Source organism: Tiliqua scincoides, chromosome 5 (assembly GCF_035046505.1).
Source record: "Tiliqua scincoides isolate rTilSci1 chromosome 5, rTilSci1.hap2, whole genome shotgun sequence".
Classification (NCBI taxonomy): domain Eukaryota; kingdom Metazoa; phylum Chordata; class Lepidosauria; order Squamata; family Scincidae; genus Tiliqua; species Tiliqua scincoides.
This window is the reverse complement of record NC_089825.1, coordinates 74413329-74432898: the sequence shown is the minus strand read 5'-3', so window position 1 is coordinate 74432898 and position 19570 is coordinate 74413329. Positions and strand designations below refer to the sequence as shown.

Sequence of the window (19570 nt, the reverse complement as noted above, 5' to 3'; positions counted from 1 at the left end):
GCGCGTTGTGTGCACAGACACTCCTGTGCATGCCTCGATCGCTTCCTGTCTCAGGGTGGACCAGCACCCATCCCACTTTGCGTGTCTACTCAGAAGTCAGCCCCATTGTGGTCAACAGGGCTTACTCCCAGGTAAATGTGCATTGGGTTGCAGCCGAACACCTCATCTCTTTCCAGCTAGCCCAGCATCAAGAGGAAACTTCTCCTGCTTGTCTTCTTCACCATTATTGGGGAGTGGGGTGGTTGCTTTTAATTGCCCTGAGAAAATCCTAGGCAAAGAGGGGACACAGACAGACCACGTTTCTTTGATGTTGTCACAAGAGTGTCACGTTGTGAAAGCGACCAGACCTTATGCCTGCATAAGAACATAAGAAGAGCCTGGCTGGATCAGGCCAAAGGCCCATGTATTCCAGTTTCCTGCATCTCATAGTGGCCCCACACAAGACAAGAGACAAGACAAGACAAGAGACCTGCTTCCTGATGCCCTCCCTTGCATCCACATTCTAAGGTAGCCTACTTCTAAAATCAGGAGGTTGCTCATACCCATCATTACTTGTAACTTGTGATGAACTTTTCCTCCAGCAATCTGTCCAATTCTTTTTTAAAGGTGTCCAGGCCAGATGCCATCACCACATGCTGTGGCAAGGAGTTCCACAGAATAATAATGCACTAGGAAAAGAAATATTTTCTTTTGTCTGTCCTAATTGTCCCAACACTCAATTTTAGTGGAGATCCCCTGGTTCTGGTGTTGTATGATAGGAAAAAGAGTATCCACTCTATTGATCCCCTGCATAATTTTGTATGTCTCAGTTCATGTCCCCCCTCAAGCACCTTTTTTTCTAGACTGAAGAGCCCCAAATGCTGTATCCTTTCCTCATAAGGCAGGTGCCCCAACCCAGTAATCATTTTGGTTGCTCTCTTCTGCACCTTTTCCATTTCCACTATATTCTTTTTGAGATGTGGCATCCAGAACTGGACACAATTCTCCAGGTGTGGCCTTACCATCAATTTGTACAATGGCATTATAATACTGGGGGCTGGGGATAAGCCCCCTGGGGGTTATTCCCCTGGGGGCTGGGGATAAGAATAGGCCCTCAGTTTGGCTGTACTTGTCGTAAGAGGCGACTAAACAGCAACCGGGTAGATGGGACTCGTCAGCCTGGGAAGGCAGCTCATCTGAGAGATGGAAAACTCTGATCCCAAACCTCCACTGCCTTGTGGCCACATCCAGTTATGGAAAAGGCTTCAGGAGTCAACCTCGAGGCAAAATCCGGAGCCGGAGTCCCTGAGGCAGTTCATGGCTGAACACAGTCACGTTCTGGCAACTCCTGTGACGCCGCTGGAACCAACTGTATTGGCCTCTGCCTTTCCATTGGACCATTTCAGCGACGTGGAGAGGGGGGATTTGCTGCATGGGTAACAGCCTATCCTCCATACCTACTTTACCCAGGCTTCGCGCACTGGAGAGGACACTCTGTTCCAGAGCCACCATTCAGAGCGTGACACCATAGTCTTCTGAGACTGAAGGATGCCAACAACAACATTATAATACTAGTCATTTTATTCTCAATAACTTTTCTGATGAATGCAGGAACTGTCTGTCTTTTAAAAACTTTTTTAAAAAATTGTCTTTTAAGAACCAATGTCTTGTGTGGGTTCTGCAGCCATCTGGAGTTGAATATTTAGCCAGATGAATGGACGAGAATAAAGGTTTTCTCTTGATGTACTTTAAGACAGGTTGTGTTGGCTATGCTTATAAAGAAACTAATAAATTGCCCTTAAGATAAAAATTACTATAGTCTTAATTGTGGCTTCTGATCTCAGATGGTGCTTGCGGCAAAGGGGTAGCAAATTATCAACCCCATTTTGGCGTGTATTTTGCAAGGACAACTACGAGGTGAGAGGCATGCAATGGAGACTTTGAGAAAAGAGATAATTCAGAAAAAGCTGAGTGCAGGCTATTTTTAAAATAGGCTGTTGTAATGGGCAACAAGACGTTTTCACAAGAGGCTTTAGAGACACCTCAGCAGCAAAGTTTGTTCTGAGACCAAAGAGCAAGAGCAAGATGAGGCTTCTTTGCACAGCCAAGGGTCACGCTCACAGAATGATTGAGCAATTTTGCTCATGCAACTCTGTGCTCCCCAACCAGTGCAAAGATCGAGGGAAAACCCTGTCCAAGTTTGGTTTCCTTTGTATGAGCAAGAGCACTGGAGAGTTATGGTGCTTTTGTAAATTTGCTTCAGCAACATATACACATGTAGAGCATAAATGGAGAGGCCAAAAGACACTCCTACAAAGAGTCCAATCCAGGAGGAATACTCCTAAAAACACTTCAGATACAGAGTGGCCCTGCACCCAGGTGCTGCTCTCAGCCAACCCATGGCTCTGTGTTTGTTAGAGTCATAGATCAATCCTAACTGACCCCCCCCCCCACATTGGTGGGGGGGGCAGTTGTAGTAGTCTGCCCAAATGAATCTCTTCTGATCTGCACCAGCCATTTTTGCAAACATACTCGTAGTTTGACCCTCTACCTCTTTCGCTTGCAAAATTGCTGTGTTTTCACACATACATACAGAGTGCAGGTGTTAGGCTTCCCATGGTAGTCTCCATCCCATTATCACACACTGGGCACAGCCACCAGTTCCAAGGTCAGCCCAACCATGTTGGTCCTCTGATGAGAGTAGGCAATGGTCAACCTGACACCATCCTGACACACACACTGTTGGGGTGCCAGCAGGACCTGACCCAGTAAGAGGTCAGGGAGGAGGGAGAGATAACAACAGGGAGAGAGGCCCTGGGTGGGGTCCCTTTTATGTCCAGTAAGGAAGGGGCAGGGCTGGAGGAGGAAGCAGCCTATATAACTGATAGGAGGCCCATGAAGAGAGCAGAAAGGCAGGACTAGGGAGGCAGAAGGTTGTGTCTCCAACAGCTCCTGTCTAGGACTCAGTCTAAAGGGCTATGCCAGGGAGGAGGGCCAGGGTGACCCCCTCCCCCTGAGCCAACCTGCAGCCTCCCAAAGGCCCCCAAACAGGGACCATCCCCAAGCAGAAGCTGCCTTCTCCCCCAGCCCACTAGACACCCCCACCTGCTCCCTTTCCTTAGCTCTGTGTGTACATGTGTATGAGAGAGAGCAAGAGAGCGAGTGAACAAGCAAGAATGTACTGTTCCCCAGCTCCTAGCCTAACCCTCCCTAATCACTGTGGCAATCCACCTACCAAATGAATGGCTAAAACTTCTTTTGCCTAAAGAAGAATTTAGAATCCTGCAGCACAATAGTTGTATACTCTGAATTATAAATATTTCAATGCATTGAGGGTTGTTGTGGAGCCAGTATGTTTTCAGAAGCAAAGTCCTATTCTATAAATGCTGGTACAAAATACGTGCACCACAGAAGCTTTCAGAATAGTGATCAAAGAAGGAATAAACACTACTTTTAAGTGCAATTGTGCATATGCAATCTGTATACATATGTACCATCTGCTGTATTTACAAAGCATGACCACAATGCCAATGAGGGCCCAATCCTATCCAACTTTCTGGTGCTCATTAAGGTCCCAATCCTATCCAGTCCTATCCAATCCACTGTGCTGGTGCTGTGCCAAAGGGGCATGGACTGCATCTTGTGGTGGGGCAGCCTTAAGGTATAGGGACATTTGTTCCCTTATCTTGTGGCTGCATTGCCGCTGCACCGATGCTAGAAAATTGGATAGGATTGGGCCCTCAGTTATGCCAACAGGGAGTGCGCTGCATCCTGTGGTGGTGGTGGGGAGTCAAAGAGGTCTCCTTAAGGCAAGAGAACTTTGTTCCCTTACCTTGCGGCTACATCAGTACAGGAAAATTGGATAGGATTGGGCCCTGATCCTAGTAATCTAATCTAGAAAACATAATATAATCTGGCTCCATCAAGTCTGTTGGTAGTACTGCATAATTTAGCAGTACACTGATTGATAAAAAATTACATATTGATACTTTGAAAACTTTGTACCTGAATTGCAATATGTGTGATGGTCCTTGATTAGTGTTCAGAAATTCGATTTAGTACGGAAAATTATGACTCATTTCCTTTGGAGTGGGGTGGATGGAAAGGTGTTGCAACATATTGCATCTGTAGCACTTCTGCCCCAGGATACCCAGAGCTTTCCAATCACAATTCAATTCAAGGGCTTTGTTTTGACCTGCCTGTTACAATTCTACACACCTGCTTTCTAGTACTGCTAACACTAAGAACACCTCCCTTTGGTCAGCCAGCCAGCCTTCTCCAAGGAGTCCCTTACCCTAACAGAAGCAACAGTTAATCTCAGGCCCAATCAAGCAAAGCACCACATGGAAGAAAACCCAGGTTGCTGAGAGAAAATTCATTTGATTGCAGCCATAAACTCTGAGATCATTTTGGAAATCTTACATATGTTAAAGATTGAGTTACCCCGTTTGTTCCCTCTTTGTCTTTTCTGCAAAGCTCCTGGACTTTGAATGATACTTCTTCACATGAACTGGCCTCACATAATTAAAAGCATGCACATTTGTTGCTCATTTGTCTGAACTGCTGCTTTACACTTACTGATAAACCTAAAACACATTTATCAGTGCATGTAGAGCAGGGGTGTCCAAAGTTTTTGGCAGGAGGGCCACATCAGCTCTCTGACACTGTGTCAGGGGCGGGGCGGGGGGATTAATTTACAATTAAAATTTGAATAAATTTACATAAGTTTACATAAATGAATATATTAAAGATGAACTTATATGAATGAATGAAGGTCTTGCAATAGCTCAATGCCTATAAAAGGCCTTGCACAAAGCAAGGCTGGCCTTTCCTTTGCTGCCAGTACTGCATCACAGATGTGAAAGAGCAAGCAGTGGAGGGAGCTCTCATCCCACAGCTCACACGAGAGGTCAAACAGTCACCCTCATGCTGAGAGAAGTTGCATTGGGCCAGTGCAGGCTTCAACAAATCTCTGGAGGGCCAGAGGCTCATTGGAGACTGGGGGCTCCTTGAGGGCCGGATTGAGAGGCCTCAAGGGCCGCAAGTGGCCCCCGGGCCGGGGTTTGGGCACCCCGATGTAGAGGAACAGTGTGGACAAATTCAGAAAATTCAGATCCAAATTCACTTCAGTGCGAGAGGAGCGGCCAGGATGTATGTATTATGAGCCTTTAAATGAGTGGGGTGAACTGGGTGAAAAAGTATAGTTTGAACCAGTTCTTTGTTTAGTATGTTTAAGGGGTTTTATGGATGTTGAATCTTGGCTATTAAATGTTGGTGCCATGCAGGTGCTGGTAATTTAAAAGGGTTTTATACAACTGCCAAGCCCTTTTCAGTTATGGTGAACTGAACTATTCAGTTCACCTTTTCAGATGGTACCGTAATTGTGGACAGTGTCTACAATGTGGGGAATGGGAGTCAGCAAGTCCCACATCTGCACACTTGCAATGTTTGTCCATGCAGAGGGAGGGTGGGGGCAGGAAGGATGCATGTATGCCATTGAAGTGGGCAGGACTAAATGGGTACACTTCCAGAAAGTCACATAGTCATCTTCTTATAGAAATGAACAAGGCTAGGCTAAGAATTCCTGGAACTCATTACACACCTGCCTTGGTGTGGACTGATTAAAATCAATCTTTTGTTAGTATATTATTAGTAGATGTGGCCGAATTTGCTGATTACAATACGCCACTTACGATAAACTTCAGATATTTGAGAGCTGCGATATTTAAGAAGCCTTTAAATTCTTAAATATATTTTTTCACCATAAACATTAAACTTCAGTGGGCTCTCAGTTTATACCCAGTAAATAATTATAAAGCATGCAATCAGAATCAGAACCAGGATGGAGGCTAAATACTAAAAAAAATTTTTTAAAAGACCATGCCACAATTTCACTCTGTTTGGCACACATCAAATGTGCCAACACTAAACAGATTGCTGGCCTTTGCCCTCGTGCTAGCCTCTGCTCTGGAACCTCTAGCAACATGTCGCTGTCCCTGGGTCTGAATGAGATTTGCACCCTATGCACATCAGAATGCAAATCCAAGTGTTGGTTCCATCTACCTGCACTATGTTGCTTTTATTATATTTACATTTGTAAGCACATCCTTGTCTGGTCTACAACTAGTCAGCATAAATGCTTACAAAATTGAAACTAGAGCAGGATTGGGACAACTATGTGTATAGGTATGCACCTAAGAAAGTTTACTGTTGTGGTGTTCTTGAAGTTTCTGACCAGGGACCTCAAAACACCTGACACTGAACCATCTCATCATTCTCTCACTGCCATCACCCCATAGCTTGCTAGGGCCTCACTCTCCACAAGACTTTGAGGGATTAGGGACATTCCCTTCTGGTAATATTGTGCTCTGTCAGAATTGAGAGCAGGAGGCGATGCAGCTCCTCTAACAAAACTGATCAGGGCCAGCCCTAGGACCGGTGGGGTCCAATGCAGGGCACTTGCACAAGGCCTCCCACTCACCAGGCACCCACAGCAATTGCAGCCAGGGCAACTACAGCCACAGTGAGCCAGATACCTGTGGTGCTGTTTGCAAAGCATGGCACCTAGAAATAGTTTGTGGTGACATAACTTCACTGCCCACTAGTTCTGGGAGGCCCATATCAAGCCAAACAGTTCTAGGGGAGGGCGAGCAAGCCCACACTCCACTTGCCACTCTCCCTTCTCCAGCTGCCAGATGTTGGCTGCAGCCATGGGAAATCCAGCAGCTGCCCCAGTGCACTCCCTCCCCCAGAAAGCAGGGTTCAGTGTCATGACCTAGGCTATATTGCCCTAAGGCTAGCCCTGTAACTGATTATGGGCACAATCCTAACCCCACTAATCCTAACTCTCCAGCACTAACATAAAGGCAATGCAGCTCTGAGGTAAGGGAGCAAACATTCCCTTACTTTGAGGAGGCCTCCATGAGTGACACCCAACTGCAGGATGCAGCACATGTCCCATTGGAAAGCACTGACATAAGGGTTTAGGATTGTGTCCTATATCTACAAAGGACACTTCAGTAGCAATCTTCCTCTCAAAGGGTTTTGCAGTGCAATTCAGCAGTGACACAACTCAGTAATTTTAGCTCTGTGATTTCACTGCGTGTTTCAACTCCTACCAGGAAGTTGGCTAGCAATGGCAGACCTAAGTTTCTTCTGTGTAATATGCAAACATATCCTTACTACCACTAGTTAAAACAGGCTTCAAATCATGTGCTTGCTCTGCAAGCACCTTTCTGCTGTGCAGCTGCTTTCTGTGAATGTAGCTGATTCATTGGTTAGACTCCTGGGTGGAGATTCCTGCCTCATGGCAAAATGTTCAACTCAGGGATTGTGGGGGAGTTTGGTCCCTTCAAAGGTGCTAATTTAAATAATGTTTAAATTTTTAACTGCAAAGTATATGAGTTGGCAATGTGTTAAATACTTTTAGGGCGTAATCCTAAATTAAATTAAATTCGGCTGGCGCAAGTCCCTTGTTGGCCCAGGAGGGTCTTCAGCCCAGGGAGGCTGCATCCAGCCTCTGTGCCGACCTGGAGGGGGAAAGCTGCGCCAGCAAAGCTCAACCGACGCAGGGGTCTGGGGAGAGCAGGGAGGAGGTGGGAGGGAAGCATCCTAGAGCAGGGAGGGAGAGGGCAGGCAGAGGGCATTCCAGGAGGCGGGGGGGCACGGGAGGCGGGGCTGGGACCTGCAGTTATGTTGGATCCCAACCCTGTTCCCCAAGCAGCGACTCCGCCGCTCCATTCGCCTCGGACTTGCATCACCTCCTGAGGTGACACAGGTCTGAGGAGATCCATTGGGACTGTGGTGGCTTACCTGGGGGTAAGGGGAAAAGTTTCCCCTTGCCTCTGGCTAAGCCGCGTCTGGTCCCAATCTTGAGCTGGATACAGCGCAGGTCTACTGGCCTGCCTGTTCCAGCGCAAGATAGGACCGCGCTGCATGTTAATAAATCAACTGCCCATTATCTAGTTAAACAGTTGATTAAACAATCCATACATATGTACCAAAATATCAATATAAGTGCTTTTTTGAGATACTGAAGGCAGATGGAATGTGAATTATCATTCATTTGAAGGAAACACCATGTTTAACATTTTAAATTTTCTTTCCCAATTACCTTAACACAAGCCCTAAAAAATGCTACAAAAATTATGCAAATGTGCCTTAAATTCCAGCCTCACCAATAAAATCTGCCCACACTGATTAAAATTGGTCCCCACAGCTAATGAGGTAAAGCTGAGCCCTAGTGGTTCCCAAACTTTTTAAACCCACTTTTACCTAGCTTTATGAAACTTAAAAAATAAAACAATTTCACCTTACTCCCTTAAGGTGTTTGCATATTCAGTGATTGACTTAAACAATAAAGACATTTCCAGTGTTCCTAGAGAAAATGAGTCTTTCCAGACTGAAGGTGGCCAACAACATGAGAAATGAGTGAGCTTATGATTTGACTCCTTTTGTGGCCTGTAAGAGAAGTTTTAGGCCTGCATTTTAGTCCAAAATACATAACCAGATATAAAACCACAACTTGGAAGGGAAAAGGGGATTTTCACGTAACACCGTAGCCTTTCCTCATAAGGAAGGTGTCCCAGCCCCGTAATCATCTTAGTTGCTCTCTTTTGCACCTTTTCCATTTCCACTATGTCTTTTTTGAGATGCGGTGACCAGAACTGGACACAATACTCCAAGTGTGGCCTTACCATCGATTTGTACAACGGCATTATAATATTCACCGTTTTGTTCTCAATACCTTTCCTAATGATCCCAAGCATAGATGTGGCCTTCTTCACTGCCGCCGCACATTGGGTCGACACTTTCATTGACCTGTCCACCACTACCCCAAGATCTCTCTCCTGATCCTGTCACAGACAGCTCAGAACCCATCAGCCTATATCTAAAGTTTTGATTTTTTGCCCCAATGTGCATGACTTTACACTTACTGAAATTGAAGCACATCTGCCATTTTGTTGCCCATTCTGCCAGTCTGGAGAGATCCTTCTGGAGCTCCTCACAATCACTTCTGGTCTTTACCGCTCGGAAAAGTTTGGTGTCATCTGCAAACTTAGCCACTTCACTGCTCAACCCTGTCTCCAGGTCATTTATGAAGAGGTTGAAAAGCACCGGTCCCAGGACAGATCCTTGGGGCACACCGCTTTTCACCTCTCTCCATTGTGAAAATTGCCCATTGACACCCACTCTCTGCTTCCTGGCCTCCAACCAATTCTCAATCCACGAGAGGACCTGTCCTCTAATTCCCTGACTGTGGAGTTTTTTCAGTAGCCTTTGGTGAGGGACCGTGTCGAACGCCTTCTGAAAGTCCAGATATATAATGTCCATGGGTTCTCCCACATCCACATGCCTGTTGACCTTTTCAAAGAATTCTATTAGGTTCGTGAGGCAAGACTTACCCTTACAGAAACCATGCTGATTCTCCCTCAGCAAGGTCTGTTCATCTATGTGTTTTGAGATCCTATCCTTGATGAGGCATTCCACCATCTTACCTGGTATAGATGTTAGGCTGACCAGCCTATAGTTTCCCGGGTTCCCCCCTTTCCCTTTTTAAAGATAGGCGTGACATTTGCTATCCTCCAATCTTCTGGCACCATGGCCGTTTTGAGGGACAAGTTGCATATCTTAGTCAAGAGATCTGCAACTTCATTCTTCAATTCCTTAATAACTCTTGGGTGGATGCCATCAGGGCCCGGTGACTTATTGATCTTTAATTTATCAATGAGGTCTGAAACATCTTCTCTTTCATCTACTCTATCTGACTTAACTCCTCGGTCAGGAGGGGCCGTTCGGGCAGCGGTATCTGCCCGAGGTCTTCTGCCGTGAAGACAGATGCAAAGAACTCATTTAATTTCTCTGCCATCTCTAAGTCTTCTTTTATCTCCCCTTCCTCACCATCCAGAGGGCCAACCGCTTCTCTGGCGGGTTTCCTGCTTCTAACATATTTGAAGAAGCTTTTATTATTCCCCTGAATGTTGCTGGCCATGCATTCCTCATAGTCTCGTTTGGCCTCCCATATCAGCTTCTTACATTTCTTTTGCCACAGTTTATGTTCCTTTTTATTCTTCTCATTAGGGCAAGACTTCCATTTATGGAAGGAAGCTTCCTTGCCCTTCACAGCCTCTCTAACTTGGCTCGTTAGCCATGCGGGCACCCTCCTGGATTTAGTGGAACCCTTCTTTCTTTGCGGTATACACCTCTGCTGGGCCTCTATTACTGTTGTTTTAAACAGCCTCCATGCACTCTGGAGAGATTGGACTCTTTTTACCCTCCCTTTCAACCTCTTTCTAACCAGCCTCCTCATTTGAGGAAAGTCTGTCCGTCGGAAGTCAAGGGTTTTTGTTAGAGATTTGCCTGGTATTCTTCCCCCAACATGCATGTCAAAACGGATCGCAGCATGATCACTGTTCCCCAAAGGCTCAGTAACATTTACATCCCTAACCAGGTCCTGTGTACCGCACAATATTAAATCCAGAGTCACCTGCGCTCTGGTGGGCTCTGTGACTAGCTGCTCTAAGCCACAGTCATTTAGCACGTCAAGAAATCCGGTCTCCTTATTGTGACCAGAACACAAATTGACCCAGTCTATAGGAGGATAATTGAAGTTCCCCATGATTACAACCCTGTCCCTCCTTGATCTGTTTCCTCATTTCAAGGTCCCCATCCGATTTCTGGTCTGGAGGACGATAGCATGCCCCCAGTATTACATCGCTGCACAAGCCTGGTAATGTAACCCACAGAGATTCTACGGTGGAGTCGGACCCACCTTCAATCTCTACTTTGCTGGATTCTATCCCTTCCTTAACATAAATGGCCACCCCACCTCCAATACGCCCCTGCCTGTCCCTCCTGTAGAGTTTATAGCCCGGGATTGCGGTATCCCACTGATTCTCCGCATTCCACCAGGTTTCCGTTATGTCCACTATGTCAATGTTTTCCCTTGTCACCAGACATTCCAGTTCTCCCACCTTTGCTCGTAGACTTCGGCCATTCACATAAAAGCATTTGTACATGGAATGGGCTACTTATTCGCTCCTTTGTCCCCGCATCCTCTCACTATGCCAAACTGTCTATCACATCCTATCACGCTACCTTTCCCAATTTCTTCTCCTACTCTGCCTTTGTCTTGTTGTTCTCTAACCTCCCCATCCTCATCCAACTGGATGCCCCTTGGCTCCTGTCGGCCTTCCTCCAGGGATCAGTTTAAAAGCTGCTCTGCCACCTTTTTAATGTCTCCAAACTACAATAGAAAGAAAACCAATTCTCAAGATATTTAGAGGGGCCCATTCAACTGCTATAAAACCAATATAACTTGCATTGTAGCTATGTTTGTTTACGGCCCTTTATGCAAAATTAGTTTAGCATTTTTAATGGACCTATTAAAAATGTATTCCAGGGAAAATTTCCCACTGGTATGATTCCAGCATCAGTATCAATATTAAGAAATTAATATGAAAGCCAGAATAAAAACATGCAGTTTTTATTATGTTATGTATTCCATTATGTATCCTTATCGTCTGGCCTTTAGTAAACATTTCCCATACCTGTATCATTATGCCAAACACAAATTATATCTTGGCATCATTTAATTTCTTTTTGCCTTAATCTGTACAAGCGCTTCTTTATATGTGGTTTCTGTCCACAATTCTCAATGCTATGAAAAGCAATCTTCCCTGATGTTGTAAATGTAGCTACTTGTTGATGGTTTAATGATGACTTGTCTGTGAGTCACAAAGTTAATGTTTCAGCAAAGCTATAAAGGAATTACATCATGTAACTTCTGGCCAACTTTCAAGGTGAGAGCTCCTTATAAAAAGAAGGTGGCTTTCTGTGGAACTGCCTTACCTTCTGTGGAGAGCTGAAAGCATTGCACCAGAATGAGCTTCACTGGAAAGTACGAGCTCCAGTCCCAAGAAAACTTTGAGCCATTCATGAAAGCCATTGGTAAGTTTTTCACTTGCTGATAATAGCTGCTTAATTTATGCTGCTGCTTCTGCCTTCATGCTGTCCCCATGTTGGTTTCTTAAATGAGATTTGAAAGCAGATGCTAGGCAGTGCAGAGCAAAGAAGTGTGATGTTAACTGTGCAATTCTTGTTGACTGGGCTCTTATTAGATGTTGTCCTTGTGATATTTGTAACTTTCCCTCTTGTATTAAAGTGCAAGTCATTAGAAATCAATAAAACGTTCTGTGTTCATCAGTAATCTGATATCATTGTTAAATTTGTGGTAGTATGCATGCCACAGAAGGGATAGCTTATGCACATTTATCCAGTTCAAATCCTGAAGAGATTTTGCTTGGTATAGTGTGTTGTGACTAAAGGCATTTAGGAAGCTTAAAATGGCTTTTACCTTCACCAGGGTTGCACCATTGTCCAGAATGCTCATCCATAAAATTCAGATTAATTACACACGTCTCTTCTGCAAAAACAACCACGAATTCACATGAATAGAGCAGGAAATGTGATTTAATATGAAAAAACCCTCAGAATGTGAACTCATGACGTCTCCCATTCATTTCTCTCCTCCGCTCAGCAGGTAGTTTTGGACAAGCAATTTTTATCTCAGCAGTAATGCCCTATGCAGTTCCTATTCATTTCAGTGGGACTTGCACAGGAGAACTTTGTTGAAAAGTGGTGTCTAAATATACTTGATAATAACTTCCCACTGGTATTGGGCCAGTGAGTTTAGAATTTCTTTAATACAGTACAGCACTCTAGAGTACAAGAGCACAGGCAGATAAAAATTCAATAGATAATTTAAAGATAAAATTCAATCTCATAGCAGACAGCATAACACCATTAACAGGATCCACAGAGCTTCTTAGGCACATGCAATGCTTGTGTGCATGGATGTGCACATGCCACCATTTCCTCTGGCTCCCCCCCCCCCCCAGAATGCAGTTCTTTGCATTGTGTCTGAGATGCTCTGAAAGTTTTCCACTGAGTACAGGGAATAACTTGTGCTGGATTAGAAGTGAGGATCCCCCTTGAAGTGCATGGAGATCTCAAAGGAGAATGCAAGGCACAATCATGCCAAACTTAAGAGCCTTTAAATCAGTGGTTCCCAACCTTTAGAAGCCTGAGGCAAAAACTGGAATAGTCATGGACCACATGCAATGCCAGCTGTGGGCAGTCTCCCCTCTCTCTGGTGGTCAATGTGGAGCACTCCCCCATGGACCACCAGAGAGGGTGGAGAACGGACCACCCACAGCTGCAGACTTCAGTGTCTCCACCCTCTCTGGTGGTCCGTGGGGAAGCATCTTCCAAGTGAACTTTCCCCCACAGACTACCAGAGAGGATGGAGAATGGAATACCCGCAGCCAGTACTTCAGTGTGCCAAGGAAAGAATTACTGTGTTTCCCCTTGCCCCCAAAGCTATTAACCAATTGTTAAAACAAAGTAGTTTGCATATCTACAGTTTTCTTGCTATATAGGGAAATCCTTATTTCTGTGAGCACATAATCTTGCTAATGCTATGTTATTTTCCCTAAAGGTTATTAACTCATTTATTTCACTCTAGAGAAAAGGAATATGCAATATATGTCATCTTTCTAAAATGCCAATTCATCATCCCTAACAGCTCACTGTCACAATTTTACTGTAAGGAAAAGTGTAATTAGGGTGTAATCCACCCTGTCTTGCCACATTTTACATGGGACTCAGCACATTTCTGCCCTGGCTTAGTTACTACTGACTAGATTCTGGCTGGCACCACCCCTGGCCCCAGGCAGAGGCCAAGTCTTCAAGTCAAAACCTGCCGATCCTATCTGTGAGTGTCAGCCAGAAATATGGAGGAAGTTCACAGAGTTCTCAGTCATTTGAATATTAGCCACCGTTCACCCTAAGGCATGCAAGATTTGGAATGGTCTGCATACAATGGACATTTCAGGGAAGTAAACAATTCTACCTGGAGAAAAAGTATGGTGCAATCATTCCTCCAGAAAAGTGCTCTGATCAATGATGCCACTGACTAATATGCCAACAGAAAATTGAGAGTTACTACATGACTCTAGACTAGGGGTGTCATACATAAGACCTGTGGGCCGAATATGGCTCTCAGAAGCAAATTATCTGCCCCCTGTTATAATTAGGCTATCCCAGCATAATATCTTGAAAATATGAAGATTTGCACATTTTTTCTTCTGTCATTTGCAGCTGATAAATTTCTATGTGAATGCTTACTTCTGTCCATCATCTGCTTAATGATGTCACTTCCTTTTCAGTGATGTCATTCTGGCCCTCAGCAGGCAGCATGAATGCTAGCTTTGGCCCTCTGTATGAAATGAGTGACACCCTGCGCTAGATTTTCAAAATGGACTTGGGCTGCTCCTGTGGCAGACAATGGTCTATCTAAGGCAGTGGGAACAACCCTGTTAGCTGCTGGGGAGGAGAAGGAAATCCCTCCCCTCCCCAGAAGCCAGTGCAGCTAGTAGCTCCCAGGCTGCAGGACTATCATCTGAGAGCACTGCAAAGTGAGAAGGGGTTGAACCGCCCCTACCCACTGAGGGTGGAGAACTGTCCACTCCCCAGGTAGGGCTGAAAGAAAGAAGAGTTGAGAGTGAAGAGGAGGTACATGTGATGAGCTGGGGGGCACAGTGTGCACACACTTCACACATGGATAAGGAGTCCCCAGACTGACTATAGCCCCTGGGGCCCAGCAGACTTTGCCAAGGACCCTGGGTCTCTTCATTATTTTATAGGTAGTCCCCGTAATGATGGCTGGTTTTCTTTTACCCAGGGCTTTCTGATGAATTGATTGAAAAGGGTAAGGACGCCAAAAGCATCTCAGAAATTGTGCAGGATGGCAAGAACTTCAAGGTCACCGTGACAACTGGCAGCAAAGTGCTGAGTAATGAGTTCACAATTGGCAAGGAGGCAGAACTCGAGAGCCCAACAGGACAGAAAGTCAAGGTAAGGGAAAAAAGAAAAACAAAGACTGCAAAAGCAGAATCATTTTTGGCAGCCCTATGTGGCATTGAAACATGAAGGGATATGTAGAATTATAAAGACATGGAGATTTGGTGACCCTGCAAAATTGAATTTGTCTGGGCTCTGATCCTTACCAAAGGCACAGATTTATCAGGGGTAACCAGTTTTAATAAGCTGGGCCAAGATTCGAAGGCATTCAAATACTTTGAGACTAGTGGTTCTGTTAACAGTACTTTATAAAGAAAATATTAAAGGTATCTTTATCAAAGGTATCTATTCAAGGGAGGGCACCAGAATGAGGTCTCTTATTATCTGGTGTGCTCCCTGGGGCATTTGGTGGGCCACTGTGAGATACAGGAAGCTGGACTAGATGGGCCTATGGCCTGATCCAGTGGGGCTGTTCTTATGTTCTTATCTTCTCTTTTTGACAGTGAGTAATGGCTTTTGAGTGCTCCATTACAAGTTCTCACATTTCTTTTCGTATTTCAAAAAAAGCACATTTTAAAATATAAATACCTATTTGTCTCCCAGCATAAATGATCAAACTCATACAGTCCTGTTTTCTGTGCCCCAAACACAACCATCTCAGGTATATGAGAAATCTGAAGTTCATGACATGTTGACAAATTACCCAGAAATGTAAATGTTTGAATTGGGGGCCTAAACTATGCTTCATTTCTTCTCTTTGTCGCAGGCCGTCGTTCAAATGGAAGGAGACAATAAGATGGTTGTGGACTTGAATGGCATCAAATCAGTCACTGAACTAAAAGGAGACACCATAGTTAATGTAAGACCACACAGAATGGGGTTAGCGAACATAAGCCATATTAGAATCGTCCAGCACAGTTGAGATCACCCGTTCTCCTATACTTATTGTATTTATTTATTTACTTATTTAATTTTTCACATTTTTATACCACCCTTCTTCCAAGGAGTTCAGGGTGGTTTGCATAGTTCCTCTTATCCTTTCGTCCTCACAACAATCCTGTGAGGTAGGTAAGGCTGAGAGATAGTGGCTGGCCCAAGGTCATCCAGGAAGCTTCATGGCTGAGTGGGGATTTGAACCTGAATCATCCAGGTCTAAGTCCAATTCCTGAACCACTACACCAGCGTTTCTCATGCTGTGAGTCATGGCCTGAGGCCAGGTGGTCACAAGTTGGGCCCATGCACCCGCCCTTTCCTTCACTTGGCTCCAAATTGAAGCCAACTGGAAGCCACTTCTGGCTTGCAACCTACCTCTAAGAGCTGCTCCCATGTCGTGCTGTGCATGGGATGGCTGTCAGAGCCCTCCACAGACCTCAGAATGCCTCTGGAAGTGACTTCTGTGTCACTTCTGGCTTCGCAAATGCAACTTCCTGTTGCTTCTGGGGGACTGTTTCAGGTTGCAACAGCAGTGCCAGAGGCTGAGGTGGGTCACAGTTCCTTTGAGAACCACTGCACTACACCATCCTGGCTCTCTTCACCTAAACCAATCCATTTTCAAGGCAAGGAAGCGAACAGCATTAGTACAGCAAAAGTGATGACACACCCTTTGCTAATGTGTTTGTACTGTAAATGTTTATGATCAAATATGTTGCCACAGCAGCAGAAATGTTTCATTTTTCCTACTGCAATTAAAGGGTACTTTGGTCTCAAATTCAAGTGGAACCAAAATTTTTCAGTGGAAAAAATGTGAACATGTGGTATGGTGGCATTGGCTGAGTGGGGAATTAGTCTCCATCCAATCTAAATTAGTTTGAGACTTGGGTCCTGATACAGTTTATTAGCAGAAATGGCATCACTTATCATATGGGAAACACACTGTCATCCTTCTCATGGCTAGTGCCTGGCAGTTTGCTGTCATCCTCAAAAAGTTCACCTTGAACTTGATGTATACTTGTGTTGTTTAAATAGGATCTACAGGTCACAGAACATACGTAAGCAAATGACTTAGGGCCCAATCCTGAACAGTGTGCACCAGCTTACCGCCGGTGTGTAAAACGTGCCAAACCCTTACCATGGGCCTAGTGCAGGAGCTAGCTCTGGTGCTGGGCCTGCATTCCACCGCCTTGCGGTTACTTGTACCACTGGGTGGCAGAGAGGTGAGTAGGGGTGTGGGAGGCAGCGGAGAGGAGGTGTTCCGAGGCAAGGGAGGGCGGGATCAGTGGAGCTTGGTTCCACCAGATCCTGAGCCCTATGTCAGGCTGTGCAGTCTGACACAGGACTCTCTGATTTTGTGCTGCCTCAAGGGCCACCATAGAGGCAGCCTTATTGCAGGTCTTCTTCCCTTACTTGGGGGAAGGGGACGAAAGGAGATCGCAGCAGCTGCCCAGGATACGTTGGATGCCACAGCAGCTATTTTGGCACTGCAGCAGCTCTGCACTCCGGGCTGCTCTGGATTGGGCTGCCCGACCTTGCACCTTCTGAAAGCACAGAAGAGCTTGCACTAGATCTCAGAGACAGGGAACAGGTTCTAAGTCTGGAATCATATATACACTTACCTTGGAATAACTTCTATTCAATGTTAAAGGACAGTGTTTAACATTGAATGGAAGTTATTCCAAGGTAAGTGTATTCCAAGGACAATGTTTCTTAAACTGTGAGTTGGGAAACACTAGGTGGGTCACAAGCCAATTTCAGATGGGTCCCTATTCAATGTGTGTTTTATTTTTAATATATTAGACTTGATGCTGCGATGGTATGTGACTGCATTTGGGGAAATGTCACAGATCTGTACTTTTAACAGGCTACTATGCATATTATTTTAACAATGATAGTCAATGGGGCTTACTACTGAGTAAAAGTGGATAGATTGCAGCCTTTGGGATGTTTGGGGAGTTGTTTTTAAACAAATCAGCACTGCTTGGGGGGATTAGGAGGATTCTTTATTTTAAATACATTTTTGAACATATACTTGTTGTAACTTTACTTACTTAATTTAATTTGATATTGTCATATGGGAGATGTTAAAAAGTTTCCTGCTTGATGATGTCACTTCTGGCTATGACATCACTTCCAGGTTAATGACATCACTTCCAGTGGGTCCCAACAGATTGTCATTCAAAAAAGTGGATCCGGGTTCTATAATATGGCTTACATTTCAGTAGACCTGTATAAGCTTGTGCTGTATAAAGGCATTTGTCACTTGTGTTTAACAGTGCAAGCTGAGGCAGGTTTACTCAGAAGTAAATTCCACTGAGTTCAGTAGACCTTACTCCCAAGAATGTGCATAGGATTGCAGCCGAATACATGTACATGCCATGCTGCCATATCTGGTTATCAAGACCAGGTAACCATAATCACAAGGAGTTAAAAAAAGAGGTTATAAGAAGCTAAAGCACCCCTGCCAAACATCAGGCCCGGGGGCTGGATGCGGCCCATGGAAGCTTTTTATCCAGTCCTCAGGCTCTCAACTGCTGAGCAGTGCTGAGCTTCTTATGAGGTGTTACTGCTGAAAGGGCAGCTCATATGAAAATTGGTCTCTTCCATATCTTGAAATATGGATCAAAATTTGTGTATTTCTCTTCTGTCATTTGCAGCTAATGAGTTCTTAAATGAGAAAAAAGTGCTTATTTTTTATTATGACCTGTTTAATGACATCACTTCCTGCCTAATGATATCACCTCCGGCCCTCAGCAGACAAGATGAATGCTGTTTTGGCCCTCTGTATGAAACGAGTTTGACACCCCTGAGCTAAAGAATACTAACCCATTCTTTAAAGTGTCAGAAAAGAAAATGCATTTTGCAGAAAGAGGAGAACAGTTGTACCTTGGTCAGAGACGTGATGCCTGGGCACTGTGCATTTGCATTTTTATTTTTAAAAAAATCTTCATTAGGGTTGGTTAATTTACTGCTGATTGGAGGTTATATTGGAATGCTTGTAAATGTCAAGTATCAACAGATCACAACCATGAAAGATTGAAACACTTATACTTTTTCTTTTCTTTTCCAGTGCATGAGTCTGGGTGATATTCACTACAAGAGGATCAGTAAAAGAATCTAGATTTTGCGGGCATTTCTATACTTTTACCGTGTAAAGCTAGTACAATAAAATACCATTTATACAAAAGTTCTCTCCACTATTGTTGTTGTGTCCTGCAGTGAGCAACAATAAGATCACTCAGATCCAGAGCTGTTTAGGACTCCAAGTATATCTCAAGCACCTGATGAATACAGAGCACCAGGGAAAGTGTAGATTTGCTGCCAAGAAGTAATGCATAGGAGAGCATGTTTAACCTTTACCTCACCAGCTGCTTTTCTCTTCCTCCCTCTTCCCTGGATGACTCCAAGCTAGTCTTTTTCTTCATTAACATTGCACACTGAGGACCCAATCCCAGCCAACTTTCCTGCACTGATGCAGCCCCAAAGTAAAGGAACAAACATTTCTTTATTTTGAGGAGGTCTCCATGCTCTCTCCCCCCCCCCATTCAGTGTTTACCCCATTGGCACAGCTGTATCACTGCTAGAAAGTTGGATAGGATTGGGCCTTGACTCATTTATTCCTGAGAGCTCAGATAACATCCTTTGACCACTTTTTTTTTTTTTGGCTTTTTAAGAAGAAATCCAGTGCTGCCTCATAAAAAGGTGTTGCAGCTTTGAAAACAAGCAATCCACACAACATTCCCACCATATGGTTGCATAGCAGGGTGTGTGTAAACCTGGTCGAGGTTTTTTTTAA

At 44.6% G+C, this 19570-nt stretch overlaps 1 protein-coding gene across 2 annotated transcripts; it reads left to right on the top strand.

The window, feature by feature from the left end:
• The first annotated feature begins 44 nt into the window (after positions 1-44).
• Positions 45-18940, top strand: FABP1 (fatty acid binding protein 1). 2 transcript variants are annotated; one of them, XM_066628702.1, is made up of 5 exons: positions 45-131; positions 11781-11928; positions 14723-14895; positions 15608-15700; positions 18845-18940. In XM_066628702.1, exons 2-5 carry the CDS (start codon positions 11862-11864, stop codon positions 18893-18895), a joined length of 384 nt encoding a protein of 127 aa, XP_066484799.1. In that variant the 5' UTR covers positions 45-131; positions 11781-11861; the 3' UTR covers positions 18896-18940. The 2 variants fall into 2 exon arrangements, with proteins under 2 accessions (XP_066484799.1, XP_066484798.1); XM_066628701.1 differs by having other exon boundaries at positions 48-507.
• The last annotated feature ends 630 nt before the right edge of the window (positions 18941-19570 follow it).